This window comes from Cydia splendana, chromosome 16 (assembly GCF_910591565.1).
Source record: "Cydia splendana chromosome 16, ilCydSple1.2, whole genome shotgun sequence".
Classification (NCBI taxonomy): domain Eukaryota; kingdom Metazoa; phylum Arthropoda; class Insecta; order Lepidoptera; family Tortricidae; genus Cydia; species Cydia splendana.
The window spans coordinates 15,879,596-15,895,676 of record NC_085975.1 but is presented as its reverse complement, the minus strand read 5'-3'; the positions used below and the strand labels follow the sequence as shown (position 1 = coordinate 15,895,676).

The 16,081-nt window shown below is 37.0% G+C and overlaps 2 protein-coding genes across 2 annotated transcripts; one reads left to right on the top strand and one right to left on the bottom strand.

Moving 5' to 3' along the window:
• The first annotated feature begins 2,248 nt into the window (after window positions 1-2,248).
• Window positions 2,249-6,331, top strand: LOC134798026 (pupal cuticle protein 27-like). The gene is made up of 4 exons (XM_063770358.1): window positions 2,249-2,404; window positions 3,356-3,578; window positions 3,963-4,211; window positions 6,189-6,331. Exons 1-4 carry the CDS (start codon window positions 2,396-2,398, stop codon window positions 6,329-6,331), a joined length of 624 nt encoding a protein of 207 aa, XP_063626428.1. The 5' UTR covers window positions 2,249-2,395.
• A 1,777-nt stretch (window positions 6,332-8,108) lies between these two features.
• LOC134798449 (cuticle protein 3-like) lies at window positions 8,109-16,081 on the bottom strand. Its single transcript, XM_063770889.1, has 4 exons — window positions 15,966-16,081; window positions 14,470-14,664; window positions 10,893-11,091; window positions 8,109-8,800 (listed from the first exon to the last, which is right to left on the bottom strand). The coding sequence occupies exons 1-4, from the start codon at window positions 15,972-15,974 to the stop codon at window positions 8,703-8,705; spliced, it is 501 nt and encodes a 166-aa protein (XP_063626959.1). The 5' UTR covers window positions 15,975-16,081; the 3' UTR covers window positions 8,109-8,702.

Below are 16,081 nucleotides of genomic sequence, written 5' to 3'. Positions count from 1 at the left end.
TTCATGCTACCGTCATCCGATGTCCAGACCCCCCCCCTAATTTAAAATGACGTAATTTATGAATAACCCCCTACGCAGAGTTTCGCATAATATTTCCTATTAGAAATTCTACTCGTACCTAAATAATATTTAGAAAGTCTTCTTTAGAATTACCCTAAATTAGATCTAATACCATATCACTGGTATCACTGTCAGATTGACAATGTTTTTTAGTTATTTGCAAAGTTAATGCACTATTTGATAATATTTAGATGTAATAGTACCTACATATGATAAGAAACGTGTTCTTTTTGTAGACTAGACGTTTTCGATCTCATTTTGAACGAGAAAACGCTGCAATTCGGCATTTTCGGCTCCTATCATTCCGCTTAGACTGACGTTTGCTGAATGGCGTATGACGTGTGGCAACTAGTTTTATATAACCTCCTTGACCGGCGGCCGCGGACTTTTTGCAGAGGGGAACGCCTGTTAATGGCCGCTCCATAGATATTTACTCCGAGCCTCATACTGACCAACATTTGTTCAGCGACTTTTAAAAATAACTTGTGGTTTGATTTTTAATACACTTTAAAGTTTATTCTAAGACGCAATGTATTGCGAATTTTGTTATGTTTAAGGCGTGACAAGACTGACAAGCAACGTCAATCACAATGATATGGCGTGGCGATGGCGTCCATTGAAGATAATATTTATTTTGTATGAAAAATAGGGAGTCTAAATACCTACTTCATAATTTTTAAAAGTTGTTGAACAAAAGTGTCACCGTTTGAGGAGTACAATCTATGTTTTAATTATTTGCTCGTGTTACAGGCCACACCCGGTATAATATTATCAAAATCGACGTTTTTAAACGTCAAATCAAAATTGCTCTCGTCAAGTACTTTTTGTACGTTTATGTTATGATCATTTTCAGGAGAACTGGAAAAAATATTTATTCAACCCCGGCGCGAAAATTATTATTATGGTAGGGCATTAAATCAAAATTTCATGTACCTAGTCTGACAAAAAATTGTAAAAAAATATTGAGGGCGCCACTTCCTACGTAACTGTAACATTTTTGACGTAAAATGCTTAAAAATATGGCAACAATTTAGTATGGAAAATAGTTCGCCAATAGGCGAACTATGTCTAATAAGACACAATTAGCTAACAGAAGGGGCAAGATGGTTGGCCACCTGATACGGCAAGACAGATTCTTTTTAAACATCCTGGAGGGCAAAATTGAGGAGAAAAGACGCAGAGTAAGGCCCAGGCTCACATATCTCAGCCAAATAAAAGATAAAGTTTATGTCGTGTCGTACGAGGGAGTTAAAAGGCTGGCTCAGCAAAAAGAAGAGTGGCGATTACTCCACCGAAAAGAGCATAGCTCTTAAATATTGATGAGGATGATGATGATTTTAAGTCGCACTATAGGCCTCGATGACGACTAATCGTGACATATTTTATTTTATTTTATTTATTCAAACAAAATTTATACAGTCTGACAGTATAAACCAAATCACTGTACAATTTAGAGTTAACTTATACGCTACGGTACACAACACTTTACAAAAACAGTTTTATAAAATACCACTACCATCCATCGCCTCGCAATACCTCAGACAGATACTACATACACTTGCCCGTCGACTTGCAAACAAATCACTTTTAGAGCGCGAATGAGAGGAGATTTTAGATGTGCTGCAGTACGCGTTGCTGGAACTGCAAGAAGGTTATGGTGTCTAGGCCTAAGTTCCTGCTTGGATAGGAAAGGCACAGAGAGCCTCACTATCTGTGCCACTAGGTCAGGGCAGTCGGAATCTCCGCGCAAGATTCTACAAGCCACTACCAGAAGATTATGGTTACGCCTCACTTGCAGAGAGTTGAATCCCAGGGATCCTAACAAAAATTTTGTAGGGTATAAAAATGGATAGCACTTGTAAACATTTTTGTACAGGAATCTTAGAAATGCCTTCTGTACCTTTTCTAGAAGCAAGGCATACATACTTTCAGCGGGACTCCACACTATGCTAGCGGCTTCAAGCTTACTCCGAACAAGGGCTGTATAAAGTAATTTAATTGCCTTTGGGTTGTTAAAGTCGCGAGCATTCCTAATGATGAATCCCAGCCTTTTAAAACAGTCGGGAGCCAGAGCCTCAATATGATCACGAAAAGTAAGTTTGGTATCAAAGATAACACCGAGGATTTATATAATTAAATCGTATCGGAACCTTTCTGTCGCACACTGTAACTGGCTCGCAATTACAGCATTCTCTCATTACATTAGTACCAAGGTTCCAGAGGTCCGTTTTAGCGTAATCAGGGTAATTTCGAAACCGTATAAAAGTGCCTCAATAGGGTCAACGGGCACAGTTCGATTCTAGGTGTCATCGTCCCTTGTGCTTCGATTACAATCATGTATTTAGTAAGTGTTTTAAGGACTTTGTGTAACTCCATTTTAACGCGGAAGCATAAGAAATTTAGAATAAATTAGAATGATAGTGGTAAAATGGGTAATTTACCTAATGGATTAGCACTGGTATAAGTAGTTATTTCCTGTTTGTAGATTCCGTTCCAAGTTTGTACCTAATTATTCGTATTGTCTTCAATTTGTCACTGAATTACAGTTACCTACCCATAGTTTACTTAGGGCCACTTGCACCATCCCACTAACCCGGGAATAACTGGTTAAATCTGGAGTTATCATGGTTACCAGTACAATTTCACAGTAGGTTAACGGTTTAACCGGTTAACCCCGGGGTGCCCCGGGCTAGTGAGATGGATGGTGCAAGTGGCGCTTAGTTATCTACCTACTCCTTGTCTTGATTTGTATTAAACTGATTACAGATGACAGATGAAGCCAGTACGAATAGCCAATTTACTGACATATTAGGCAGTAAATTGGCCATTCGAACTGCCATTTTAGTGGTATGTAAAAATACGGAGCCGGCTCCCTGTGCAGACACACGCAGACACACTTTCGGTTGTGATATTTGAAACTATACGACAAATGTCACATACATTGCGTTGCGTAAAGTAAGGATGCTAAGCACAAAGAATTTCTAACATTGATCAGTTTTTTCCTATCTCTATCGCACGCGCATTATTATATCGCTTTCCCGCTCGCACTGAGGTATTGACTGCCGGCATCATGGGCGCAGCAATATGGAAATGGCAGATCAATGTATGAAATGTTTAGCTTAGCGTACTGAGGGCCTACCGCGAACCAACGTTCGACGTGTTGTCTTCCCTGTCACACTTACGTACGTATTTACAAGTGCGACAGAGAGGCGACACGTCGAACCCTCACCCTCTGTATTTACCCGTAGCGTAACGTGTGGCGTACACAACGCATAATTCTAAATTCAACTTTCAGTTCCACCTCACTCTCCTTGTGCTCGTCGCCCTCGGTTCCACCGCCCAGCTGCCATCCCGGAGCTACCTTCCGTCCCAAAGCCAAAGCCAGGGCAGCTTCCAAAGCCAGAGTGGCTTCGGCAACTTCCAGAGTTCCTCTGGAGGCACTGGGAACACACGCCCGCAGCAGGCGGTTGAGAAAAATGCTGACATCTTGAAACAGGATACGGAAGTTGGCGAATCTGGTAAGTTAGCACTGACACTACCTGCCCTCGTTCTAAGGTCGAGGAAAGTTCCAGAGCCAGGGCAGCTTTAGCAACTACCAGAGATCCAGCTCTGGAGATACCAGTATCTCCTGAGCAGCAGTTCCCAGGAACAAACGTCCGCAGCAGGAGGCGGAGAAGAATGCTGATATCTGGGAACACGACACGGAAGGTGGGGAATCTGGTAAGTCAATTGGCAAATAAAAGTTTCAAGTAAGGTCATGCCCATGCAGGTGTAGTTAATAATCAATGTTTCTTTTTTCAAATTGTAACTTTGTAAGTTTGTACCAATGTTTAGGTACGTTCACGGTACTTATTTTCATGTTTTCTTGGTAAGCAATACACCAATATGTACGTATGTTACAGGTTTCCACTACAGCTTCGAAACCTCCAACGGCATCAGGGCTGAAGAATCCAACAATGCTGGCCAGTCCCAAGGTGGCTTCTCGTACAAGGGCGACGATGGTAACACCTACACCATCACGTACACGGCCGGAGAGGGGGGCTACAAGCCCCAGGGGGCGCACCTGCCCGTAGCTCCCCCCACCCCTGAGGCTATACTGTTAGCCCTTCAGCAGAACGCTAAGGATGAGGCTGCTGGCATTTTTGACGATGGTAAGTTAAGTTTCATATCGTGAAGTTTTTGTAATGGCAAACAAGCATACGGCCAGCTGACGCTAAGCGGTCACCGTAGCCTATGGACACATGCATCTCCAGGACGGTTATACCATCAAATCTCTATATTAGGGTCAGCAAAGTGCAAAGGACACTCCTAGAATTGCAAGCATCCGTAACTAATGCCAAAGACATATGTATTAACTTCGTATAAGACGAATAAACTCTAAGGAAAAAACGTGCCTCGGAATTCAAGTAAAAGTCATTCTCGAATAGATGCCGCACACACCTTTAGCCTATCCTCGGCTAGATGGCGTGACGACACCGTTTCATATTTAACAATTTTAACACATAGATATCAGTGAATGAACATGGATCAAAATTATATAAAAATAATAAAATCATTTATCCATATATATACATTTTTTGATAACTTTATACGTTTTCATTTTGAGTTTTAGTCGTGTGTCGATAGATGGCATTAAATTTACAGTGACTACATAATTTACAATGACAGGACCCCTCTATACTATCTATTCTTTTTGCTAATGCTAATCCCTTGACATATATATGGCGGGATGTATGCTTTTTTTGCTACCGATCGGTACTTATATTAAGACGAAACAGGAGCTGAGTTTTAAATATTTTAGGTAAATATACCCGTCTCGCTAACGGAAGCGGCACCTAAAAGTAGTGCGATAAGGACAAGGCGAAAAATCCTGCGTAAAAATCTCAAAAATCGAGGTTTCGTACTCCTCTGTTTCCTCCTCCAAAACTTAACCAATCGTAACCAAATTTGGAAATGTAAATGATTATGAAATTATCTGTGTCGGACCGTTTTGCTTTTTTGGCTAATTGATATCAGTTTTGAATGCCACGCCTCTCATTGCGGCATAGTCAATTAGGCCATTTTGGCCATTTTTGAAGGGCTCTAGCGCCTTAAAAAACAAAAATATCAAAAAAAGCAAAACGGTCCGACACAGATATTGACAATATTAATCTGTGTTGAAAAAATCATTGCTCTAGCTTCAAAAACCACGGAGGAAAACGAGGAGTACGTTTGTATGGAGAAATGACCACTCCCGTTGGCTCTTAAAATTGCTTTGGAAACAAATGGAATACTATAAACAACATGAACATTTACTTAGGTACTATAATTCTATATCTGTGAGTGAGAAAGCGCCATCTGTGAGAAATAGCAAGAACTACGCGATAGTGCCCAGTACAAAGAAGTTTCTTAATTGGAGATTTATAAGCACAACAGCGACATCTTTTGAACTTAGTCATAACATTCAACGTAGGATACAAGCAAACCTTAACTACATAAATATTATTTAAAAAGAAAGCTTTTAGTGTGGTGATATAGCCGAGGGATTTAGGGATTTGACTAGAAAAAAAGTAAATCAGAAGAAGGTATAGGTACTTTCAGTGTTATTGGGGTACACGGTAAAACGTTAAGACGAAAGTGGAAGACTCGCGCGAAATCGCCTTTTCATACAAACGTAATTCTCATTTTCCTCTTTGGATATTAACATTATTGAAAATATTAGGAAACAATTGGTTATATATCAACCACAGCTATGTTTGATTTTTTTTTTCGAATTTTAAATTAATATAAGAGTCAGGAGCATTAAAAAATTTGTATGAAATCTGTTTTTCGCTCCTAGTTTTTACGATAATCAAAAAATCTAAAAAAACGTCAAACTTAGGGGCATAGCTATGGTTAATATGCAAATTATGTAAAAATATTTTACATAATGTCAATATCTTCTTAACTTTGAACGCCACGCCTATAGGGGGCGTGCGGCGTGCATGAACTATAGGGGGCAGCATAGGAGCCGTCAGATTATGTTAATATCCATAGAGGAAAATGGGGACCACGTTTGTAATGTATAAGCGGTCGTCTCCTTTGTGAAAGAGCCCTTGACCTGCTTGCAGAATTTTTTTTTGAATTTTTCATGTTTTTCATTGTTTCAGGAAAATACGATGCAGCGAAGCATGGCGGTGGTATGAGCTCCAGCTCATCATCCTCCTACCACTCATCATCATCATCAGCATCTAGCTTCGGATCCACCAGCCACCAGTCCAGTTTCAACCCTAACACTGGATACAGATATTGATCTACAAGAAATGACAATACTAAACTCCGTTTAAGCTAACTCTGCGGCAACGAAGTGTGGCAGCGGCACTATGAACGTCTTATCTTTACAGGATTGTGTGTTTATTGTGCCGCTGCTACACTCTGTCGGATTCGGAGAATCCGATTTCAGATTTGATTAATTTATTCTATAACTTTTCCACTTTTAATATTATTTTTACTTCGGTATTAATAATTTTTTAGTAAAAAAGTTGTATTTTTGTATAATCATACTATTTAATTTTGTTAATTAATTACAAAAACGTTCTATGCTATCTTTTTAACTATAAATTGGTAGGTAACTTTTTATCGGTACAGTCAAAAGTATCTGTCAGTCTCATTGTTTTTCATATAACAGACATATCTCTTTTTATCCTTGATCGTCGATCGCTTTTTCATCTAGCCGAGTATAGGCCAAAGTTATGGCGCCATCTTTTCGAGCATACATTTTTATAGATTTTCGGAGGCACGTTTTTGTCTTAGACTTTATTTATCTTATACGGAGTTATATATTATATCTTTCTTTATCTACTAATAATGCTAACTGTACTACCTTACTTTCAAAGACTGCAAGTGTAATTACTTCTTAAACGACGAACTTGGCATTTTCTCTGGTCATAAATTTGTTACTTGAATTATATATATATTTAATTTTATTTTACGCTACTTAAGTAATTTAGGTATATTTCCTCTTCAGTGGACAAATTCAATCACTGTTTTCTTCCTACGCATAATTAAAACACAGTTTTGAAATAAATACCTTATTAAATACATTTCTCCAGTTTTTTTTATTGATGTGTATTTCGTTTTCTCGGTGACAAAATTTGTTAAACCCTCGTGCCTTGAAACCCTGGCAACGCTCAAGATTCAATTTTTCGAACCACTCGCTGCGCTCGTAGTTCAATTTTGGAATCTTTCGCTTGCTCGGGTATCAATATTAGCACGAGAGGTTAAACAACTTTGCCGCCTTGTAAAACAAATAATTATTGCTTAAAAATATGGCCTTTACTAAATATTATTATCGGGCCACTATGACGATTTATGCATACATTTGGTCATCAACAAGTAAGAACATTATAGGCCAATCAAATTAGATCTAAAAAAAGCGTTTTGAGGAATGAATTCCCAGCAAGCTGGAAATCATTTTAATACCTTCATTTCGTATATGTGTCCTAAATGTGTATAATCTGAGTTTGCTCCATCCCAAGAGGTGTGGATAAATTTTGGGAGCCTTGGGAGCTACATTTTACCTTAGACTGACAAACCCACTCGATGTAGAAGGAACCCACCGTCAAAATCAATGTGACTACCAGCAAGGTGGCTGTAAATTAGACACTGGTAAAAAAATTAGGATTTTAACACGATTTTACCAAAAAAAAAAGAAATTCAAAGTGGCTGCTTTAAATTTTTTACAATGTTTGACTACCTCAGATGTCAATTTTTATCATGATTACCTAGAGCAAATTTTCCGTCGGACGTACCGTTTTTGAACTACAATACAAGCAAAAAACTGAAAAAGAGCAAATTTTTTTCCACAGCTCCTGGAATGGAGCAAACTCGGATTACACTAATTTAGGGCCAAATGAAGGTATTAAGACAATTTCCAGCTTGCTGGGAATTAATTCCTGGAAAAATCAATTTTGATGGGCCTATTAGGCATTGCGAAATTATTATTTGTTTCTTTGTTTTTACCGCTATCCATTGAATTGTCCTTTGATTTTATGGCTAGGTTAAATATTAGGGCAAAAATTAAAAAGATGTTTTTATAAAAAATTTCGTTTTATTCACAGAATAAATAATTTCACCCACATCATCATGGTCATTATTGCTAAGATCAGAGTATTAACCATTGTAACAAAATTAACAACAGAATCTATAGAAATGACGTCAAATTTCAAACTTTATGCTTTATTTTACTTAACACCATTTTGAAATCTTCAATTTCCAACTATAAATAAAGGTGTTTTAGGATTTTTATTATTTCATTTGGTTTATTTCTTTTTGACGTCACTTCAACAGCCTCTATTCTAATTTTGTCTTCATCAATTTCAACATTATTATCAATAGGTATTTTGGGAGTATTGGTAAGTGTAAGTAATTGTGAAACATATTACTTCAATATTTCACAATCACTTTCATTTTCATCTTTGAGTTCAATTGTTTCTGTTGCATGCTACTATTTCTTTGTGTTTAATTTCTTTTGCTTCTTTAACTTCAATTGTTTCTATTTCAGTATGTTTATTATCACCATCTTTGTTTTGTGTACGTATGTCGCTATTGGTTTGTTGTTCTTCGAGTGAGACAGCGTTTTGGTTGGTAGTTGAAACCTTACAGTTAGAGTGAGACGGCGTTATTTAGCCTCTGTAGCCGGCGCTGGCTTGCGCGTGCGCGAAGCCCTGCTGCTGGTGACCGAAGGCGGCGCCGGCGCCGTGCTGCTCGGGCTTGTACTGACCTGGAATTTGAAAATGGAATTTTGTTAAAAAATATTGTTTTCATGAAACGCTGAGCTGTTAAAAGAGTTGGACCAAGCTAACACAGCATGGCATTTGTGGTATTGTCATCATTAGGTAATGTCAATTCTATGAAATTATGAACTATGAATAGGTTTCGTAACAAAAATGTACGTTTGTACTTAATAGTAAAATAAGTAGGTAATGCGTTAGGATTTAATATTTCATGTACCTATCTCTAACAAAGTGTCAAACAAGCTCGTACGTTAAGACAATAGGGAATATTAGGCAAAGCTCTGCGTAGGTGGCACAACTAGCACATACAGTAAACATACATCAATGACACGTTCATGCGTCACTACGTCAATCACATGGCCTACCGTGAAACACGACTATCGAAAGTTCGGTTTCTGCCTCTTTATCACTCTTGCATATTCGAGCGATAAAGAGGCAGATAACTAAATTTCGATTTTCGCGTTTACCGGTAGGCCCTTGTTAACAAACCGCCTTGATGCATCACTGTCATATTTTATTCTCTGTGAAAACTTGTCAAAAAACAGTTTAAAGCACAGTATGTATAAGTTAGTCTATGAATTTACTAGAGTCGGTAGTGCTGCACTCTGGCGGCAGAACATTGCAGTAATATCCCCTATTAGCAATACCCATCCCAAAAAAAATCAGAAAATGGTAATGATAATACAGAACCCGTAGTGTAAATTTTATTCGATAGCGTGACATTTTTTATGGGATTTTGAGTTTCCAAACCTCCCGCTTAACGCGCTGTTAAAAAAGTCATACAAAATGAGACTTAACGCAAACACGTACGTCACGTCACGCTATCGAACGAAATTTACCTCTTTATTTTCGTCACTGCTCATTTTCATGATTAAGGTAAAGCTCATTATCATAAACGTCATGTTTTACACCTTTATAATCGTTTACATCTATTAAGACACCTTCCCTAACCTATTGTTAGTCACCTCTCATTATCCTTCACAAATTCCCATCCCACCATTTACACGGTCTTCTCGAAATTCCAATTTAACAAGGTAATGTCACCTTTAATTGTATAGCATTAAGGAACGGAGCGCAAATGGACTGTTTCCCAAGATCTAGAGTGAGGGGTCATTGTGAAACATCGAAAGGTCAGTACAACAGGTGTGTTCACATAAATTGCTATCCAAACGCCCGGACCAATTGACTGAACGACATAGAGATCTTTTGCAATCCAGTATAGTATGACTTGGATATCAATAACAATTATGAGTAATCAGAGGCCACTATTATGCTGGATTGAATTCGCCGGAATTGTTAGCGAACGGAATTATCTCAGGTAATTTTGCAGCCGTTTTATTACCGTTCTTTGTAGGTTAGATTTTGATACAGGTAATTAGGTTTTAAGGTCGTAATTAGAAAAACATAGATTTAAGAATTTTAATGGAAATATCAGCTACCAGATTAGACAAGGAAACTAAATTTACGTGTGAGATATTCGGAACATTTTCTCATAGTTAAATTGAATAGGAACTAAAGGCATTCGACATTCTTAAAGACACATTTCTTAACAGTGAATATCTGATATGAAAGTATTAATTAATTTTTATGAATATGAATACTTGATTAATGACGCTGGATGTCTTATGAGCGAGGATGAAATAGGCGAAGATAATACTATTTTTTAACAAAATATTGCATTGTTAGACAATCTGGGCGTCTGAGGTTTCCAAGAAGGGGAAAGGGACTAATAAATCAAGTAAAGGGTTTTCGGGTTTCAACTGCAGCTGCATTACTGTTATAACATTACTTCGGCCACGTTTAAGGGACCGCTCTAACTGTCAATTCGCTAGATAACACATTACTGCAGCCATTATGACGTTAAATCCGTCAATCATTTAAGGAAATTGAAATATAAAGCGGCGAGATCAATGCAGCTGGAGTAACATCGCAACTGCATGTAATGTTGTTGACATTCAAACATCACTTTTGAATCAATGTGACGGACAGAATAAGAACATGATTTTTTAAAAGCTTCCCAAGGAGTGAGAAATCCATAGTGTATCATCAAAAGCTGTTTTAGAGAACACTTTTACTCACCATCATCGATGATACCAGCGGCTTCATCAGCAGCGTTCTGTTCCAGAGCCTTAAGGATTTCCTCAGGGACGGGGGGAGCGGTGGGGATGTGGGCGCCCTGGGGCTGGAAGCCTCCCTGGCCGGCGGCGAAGGAGATGGAGTAGACCTGACCGTCGTCGCCGGTGTACTGGAAACCACCCTGGGACTCGATACCGTCGGCCTGAAAAGTCAGAAGTAAATTTAGTAGGTAGTCGAATTTAACATAATTGCGGTGAAATGTTAGAAAATGTTGGAATTCTACGGTTTATAATAATAATCTCTTAGATTATCATATCTAGTCACTTATAAATTAGGAAATAATATAATTATATTACTAAACTATTTTATATTATAATATTTATAATGGTTCAAACTGTCCGTAACTAGTAGCTTCGCGAAAAACTAATAATTATTTAGGTCTATTACAAAATTAAACAAAATATAGGTACAATATTTGGCAAAGTACCTATGTAATAAAATCATGTAGGTAATAGCATTTGATAAAAGAAAACAAATAACTTTAGGCTGCATAAGAAAATCTTTATCCATAATTACATACTTCAGAACAAAAATGCATGACATCCATGACATTTCGAAAACTCAACCTTTGGCTCTTCAAATCATAACAGGAAAACATTTAGATTGTGCCCTTGATACTCTAGGATTCTACGTCAAATACGTCGGCGGTCATCCAAAGTTCAGGACCTTCAAACAACAGGGCTATGCCTTTGTGTCGGCACAATGCAGTTCTCACCTTTGTCAGTATTGTACCATCGCATCATGTTAACTGACAGTTCGTAAACCTTATTACAATAGGCATAAGATCCACAGATGGACAGAGAGTGTTGCTGTTTGTACGAGGAACTTGCATTTACATGCTTTGTCACTTTGGGAATGATTTTAAGATAGCGTTAGCGCCGGAAAATTTTATGTTACAAAAAGTTTGTGCGTTGTTTCATAAGTTTAGACAATGTATTGCAAATTGGTAGCAGAATATATGTGTCGCTTAACTTCAAACTCGGGTAAATCCATTCGACCCTCTCAGCAAATATCTACCCTATTACCTTTTCTTAATACCAAAATCGCATAATCTGACAGATGGATTTACCCGAGTTTGAAGTTAAGCTACTCATATACAGTTTTGAACATTTTTATGCGCTACTGTTTCGAGAAATACATGGCATTATCTGATTGCATTATGTATCCGTGACAAATCGTAACTATGAATACAACTTCTGTGAGCGTCTAAATAACTATAGCGTCTGCCCGCGATTTCGTCTACGTGGAATGATAATTGATAAAAACTATCCTATTTTTCCAGAGCCTCAAACAAAATTTGTATAGGGGCGTACCCATACAAAATTAGTATAGGGATAGTTCATAGATAATATTGCCGAGGGATCTGACATTTAAGCAAAATTTTAAACAGACATATATTTTCACATAGTAATTTAGGTAAAAACCCACGCAATAGCCATTTCTCCCGTCGCAATTTTCGCACAGCGCGTCAATATCTTTTGTTCCCTTCTAATTGCCTGGCTTTACGCCCTCTAAGATTTAACAGACTGACTAACGTCAAACAGCAGGGAAGTATGAAGTTTCCCATAACTTTAGCGAACGCTTTAACGGTGACAGACGGTTTGGTGCAACCGATCCTAAAAGTACTGAAATAGTGTATCAATTGTATCAAATCCGGTTCAAATTGACCTACAGTCTGCGTGCGATTGCCGTGCATCGTAAAGGGCAGTGACCAATACAGACACAAAGGTCAATATGGCAGCGCTAGTACAGATTTATTGGTGTGATTAGGACCGCATATCATTTAACTTTAAATGCTAATTGCTTGATGTGCTTTTATCAATACACCCATTAAATGTCTCTAATAATTAGTTAAAATTTCGACACGATATTTGAACAAGTAGGTAGGTACGGATTTCATCAAATCAAACATTATCAACTTCATCGCAGGTACTTTACCTAATTCGAACTTGACTTTTCTTTATTTAAAGCGATTTCTTCGTTTAGAAAATGTCCTTAACGTCGTTATTATTTATTCTAGGTTAATAAAAGAACACAAAGAACTAATTTAAACGACAGCCTTGTCAGGTAATCTTCAAGTTCAAATAGATCCAGACTAAAACTTTTAATAATTATGTTTAATGCGTCTCTCTGAGATTGACATTGGAGTGTGGTCGGGTGTTGAAATGAGCCATTTTGCGGTTGAGAGCTAAGTTTGACCAAAGATCAAATGTAATTTTATATTCTCAAAGCTATTTCTATATTTCTAACGATAACTTTTTTACGTATATTAAAATATATCCTTCTTTTTTGTACGATGCTTATGAAGATACACAATTAGATCAAAAGTCTTTATATGTGAAGGTTGATTGCTACTGAAACTATCACTCTCAATCAACATCATGTTAATTACCAAGAGGGCCGTGTCATTTAAATGTTAATGGTTATCATTGCATTTGAATGATTATTTGCCGCCGATTTCATTAATTTTCCGTCTAAATTTATATAATGATGTATCGAATTAGAGATCTTCTAGATTTGAAGTGCATAGTTTAAGTACACGTAGACTTACATCGACCGGGATATGAACCGTGATTACCTTTTGTATTGTTTTCGAACTCCCGATATTTCACGGTAAACACGGTCCATATCTCAGTTGATATAAGTCTATTGAAACTAACCGTGAACCATTCAGAACTGTTACATATAAATAAGTAATTCCGTAGTTAATGCAATTTATAATTTCCGCTTTTTGTCTACTACATGAATCGTTTATATTTCACTCTACATCCAATAACCAAGTAGGTCAAACGTAATTACACCCCAACTGACCCATGTCAGTTTATCATGTCCCAAATCCATCATTATCATCTCAATCAACATCCATCCTGCCGAAAGTTTCATCAGTGCCTTGCGCAAACTTGAACCCTGTACGGTCATATCATTACGGTCTTGCAACCATCCGACAATTTTTTTGCATCGTATGTCAAGCTTTCACGATTGGCGATTCTTGAATAATGGGCTCATTTGATGGATGATTCGCGGCATTGCTTTTGATAAGAACCTCAGTATGGTTTCTTAAATAAGTATACTTGTTACTTAATGCCTATACTAGGAAGCGGCCAACTTTTATGAGGAAGATCCAAACGCAATTAGCTACTCGTACATGCATGATTTTTTTGAACTTTTGAAATATGTCAATCGATTCTATTTCCCGTATCCGTGAGATTAAAATATTTTTAATATCTGTCTAGGTAGGTATATCTAATTTACCCTTAGAGTTTTAACAAGTGTTTAATGTACTCGTACGTTTGGGCAATAAAAAATATGTTAAAATTTTACGTTTTTGAACTCGAATATCCTTACAAAAATGTTACAAAATTGTTGATTTGAGATTTTTGCATTAACTTTGTGGTGTTGAACGTGTTTATTGAAAAAACACTATAAAATATTTATCAAGCAAATATCTTATGTGATACATCTATGAAAAATGTTGTGTGATGTTATGTGGGAATGTGATGTGTGATGTGGGTGGGCTTACCTCATGCCCCTGTTCCTCAGCCTTAATTCCATTCTCGGTCTCGTAGTTGTATCTGAAGTTGCCCTCCTTGACATCGGAGTCCAGGGCCAGGATCCTGGCGTTCCTCTCGAACGAGGCCTGGGGCCGGTTGGACTGCTCGGGGTAGGCTGGGGCAAGGCCGGCGGCGGCCACGCCGAGGAGAGCGGAGATCAGGAGCTGGGGGAAAAATGGAATCACCATTTATTTCATGGGAACAAAGGTGTGTTGCGATATTTTTTGCTACTGAAATTTCCAGAAATATTTAAGGCTTGCCACAGATCTTATAAAAGCTTGGCTTTAAGATTTAGACGATAATTATTGCGAAGTTACAAAAGCGGATCAATTTCTGATTAGTCTTTCAAAATATTATACCGGCACCACACCTTAGTCATTGAAATACATCTTACACTATAAGCTTAATCAATTAATAACCGCACATAGTTGCAAAATTAGATACCTGTCATATAACATATTGCCTAAAGCACAACCTGTCATTCTACATGTCAAGTTATGTAACAAAGCTAAACTTAATGCAATAATTGACTGAAGTAAAAACCAGTATAAGTCCCGTATTATTATTTATACGAAACTTATACCTATTCATTAGAGTTATTAATTTTATATGGTTAGGTGTTTATGAGCCTATTGTATGTGATGAGTGAGCTATTGTTCTATTTTGAGCTAGATTTTGTAAGAATGTTACGACGGATTATAAGGAAGTCGCAGTCACTGTCAAAATCGATGTTTTCGAATAACGCAATCCTGTTTAATAATTTTTTGTTGTTGATTTTTTGTTTACGAGTATTAGTTTAGGAAAAAAATGTTAATAAGTTTTTTTTTTATTTAGTTGATCATAAGTGTCCTCATGATTTTGGTTTCTTTATAATATAATGAGGATTATTCTAGGATTATTGCTAAGATAAGATGACAGCGAGATTTATGATTCTGAGAAATAATGATCTAATTCTTAGGAAAGGTTACTTTTTTTCGAATAATACCGAAAATTTTTAAATGGGATAAAAATATTTACATTTTTTATATAAATAACTAAGTAATATTTACATGCATGAATACTTAAATATTAGTGGAAGCATATATGACCTATATCACTATAATTATGGGCGTGGAAGTGCCGATGGCCAAGTTTGATTTTTTTTACATTATGATATAATTAGGTATAACTTGTTATCTTTAATTAGATTATATTAGATTATGCAATATTAGATTATATCAATGTTTTGTTTCATTATAGTCTTGAAAGTTATTAAAGTTCATATAATCACGATGCAATTTTTATTGTAATATGAGTAGGTACTAAAGTAGACATTTTAATAGGTACCTAATTATGTTTTCGTTTTTCTAAAACACTAAAAACAAAAAGGATTTTTTTTACAAAACCACAATTAATTTTTTGAAACTATTTTTTTTTTATTAATATAAAGTAATATTATTATAAACGCCGACACAAAAAAACTCACCAGTTTCATATTTGCGAGTACGTGTGGTATCCAAGGAGTCGAACCTGCGAATGTTCAGTCGACGAGCGCTCCTCCTATATATACTTGAGAGCGGTTGCAAAACGCCTAGGTAATAA

Coding starts and splice junctions, on each gene's coding strand:
- LOC134798026 (XM_063770358.1), top strand. Junction 3,579..3,962: donor TACGGAAGTTGGCGAATCTG/GTAAGTTAGCAC, acceptor CGTATGTTACAG/GTTTCCACTACAGCTTCGAA. Junction 4,212..6,188: donor TGCTGGCATTTTTGACGATG/GTAAGTTAAGTT, acceptor TCATTGTTTCAG/GAAAATACGATGCAGCGAAG.
- LOC134798449 (XM_063770889.1), bottom strand. Junction 11,092..14,469: donor CTGAGGAACAGGGGCATGAG/GTAAGCCCACCC, acceptor CTGACTTTTCAG/GCCGACGGTATCGAGTCCCA. Junction 8,801..10,892: donor CGCTGGTATCATCGATGATG/GTGAGTAAAAGT, acceptor TTCAAATTCCAG/GTCAGTACAAGCCCGAGCAG.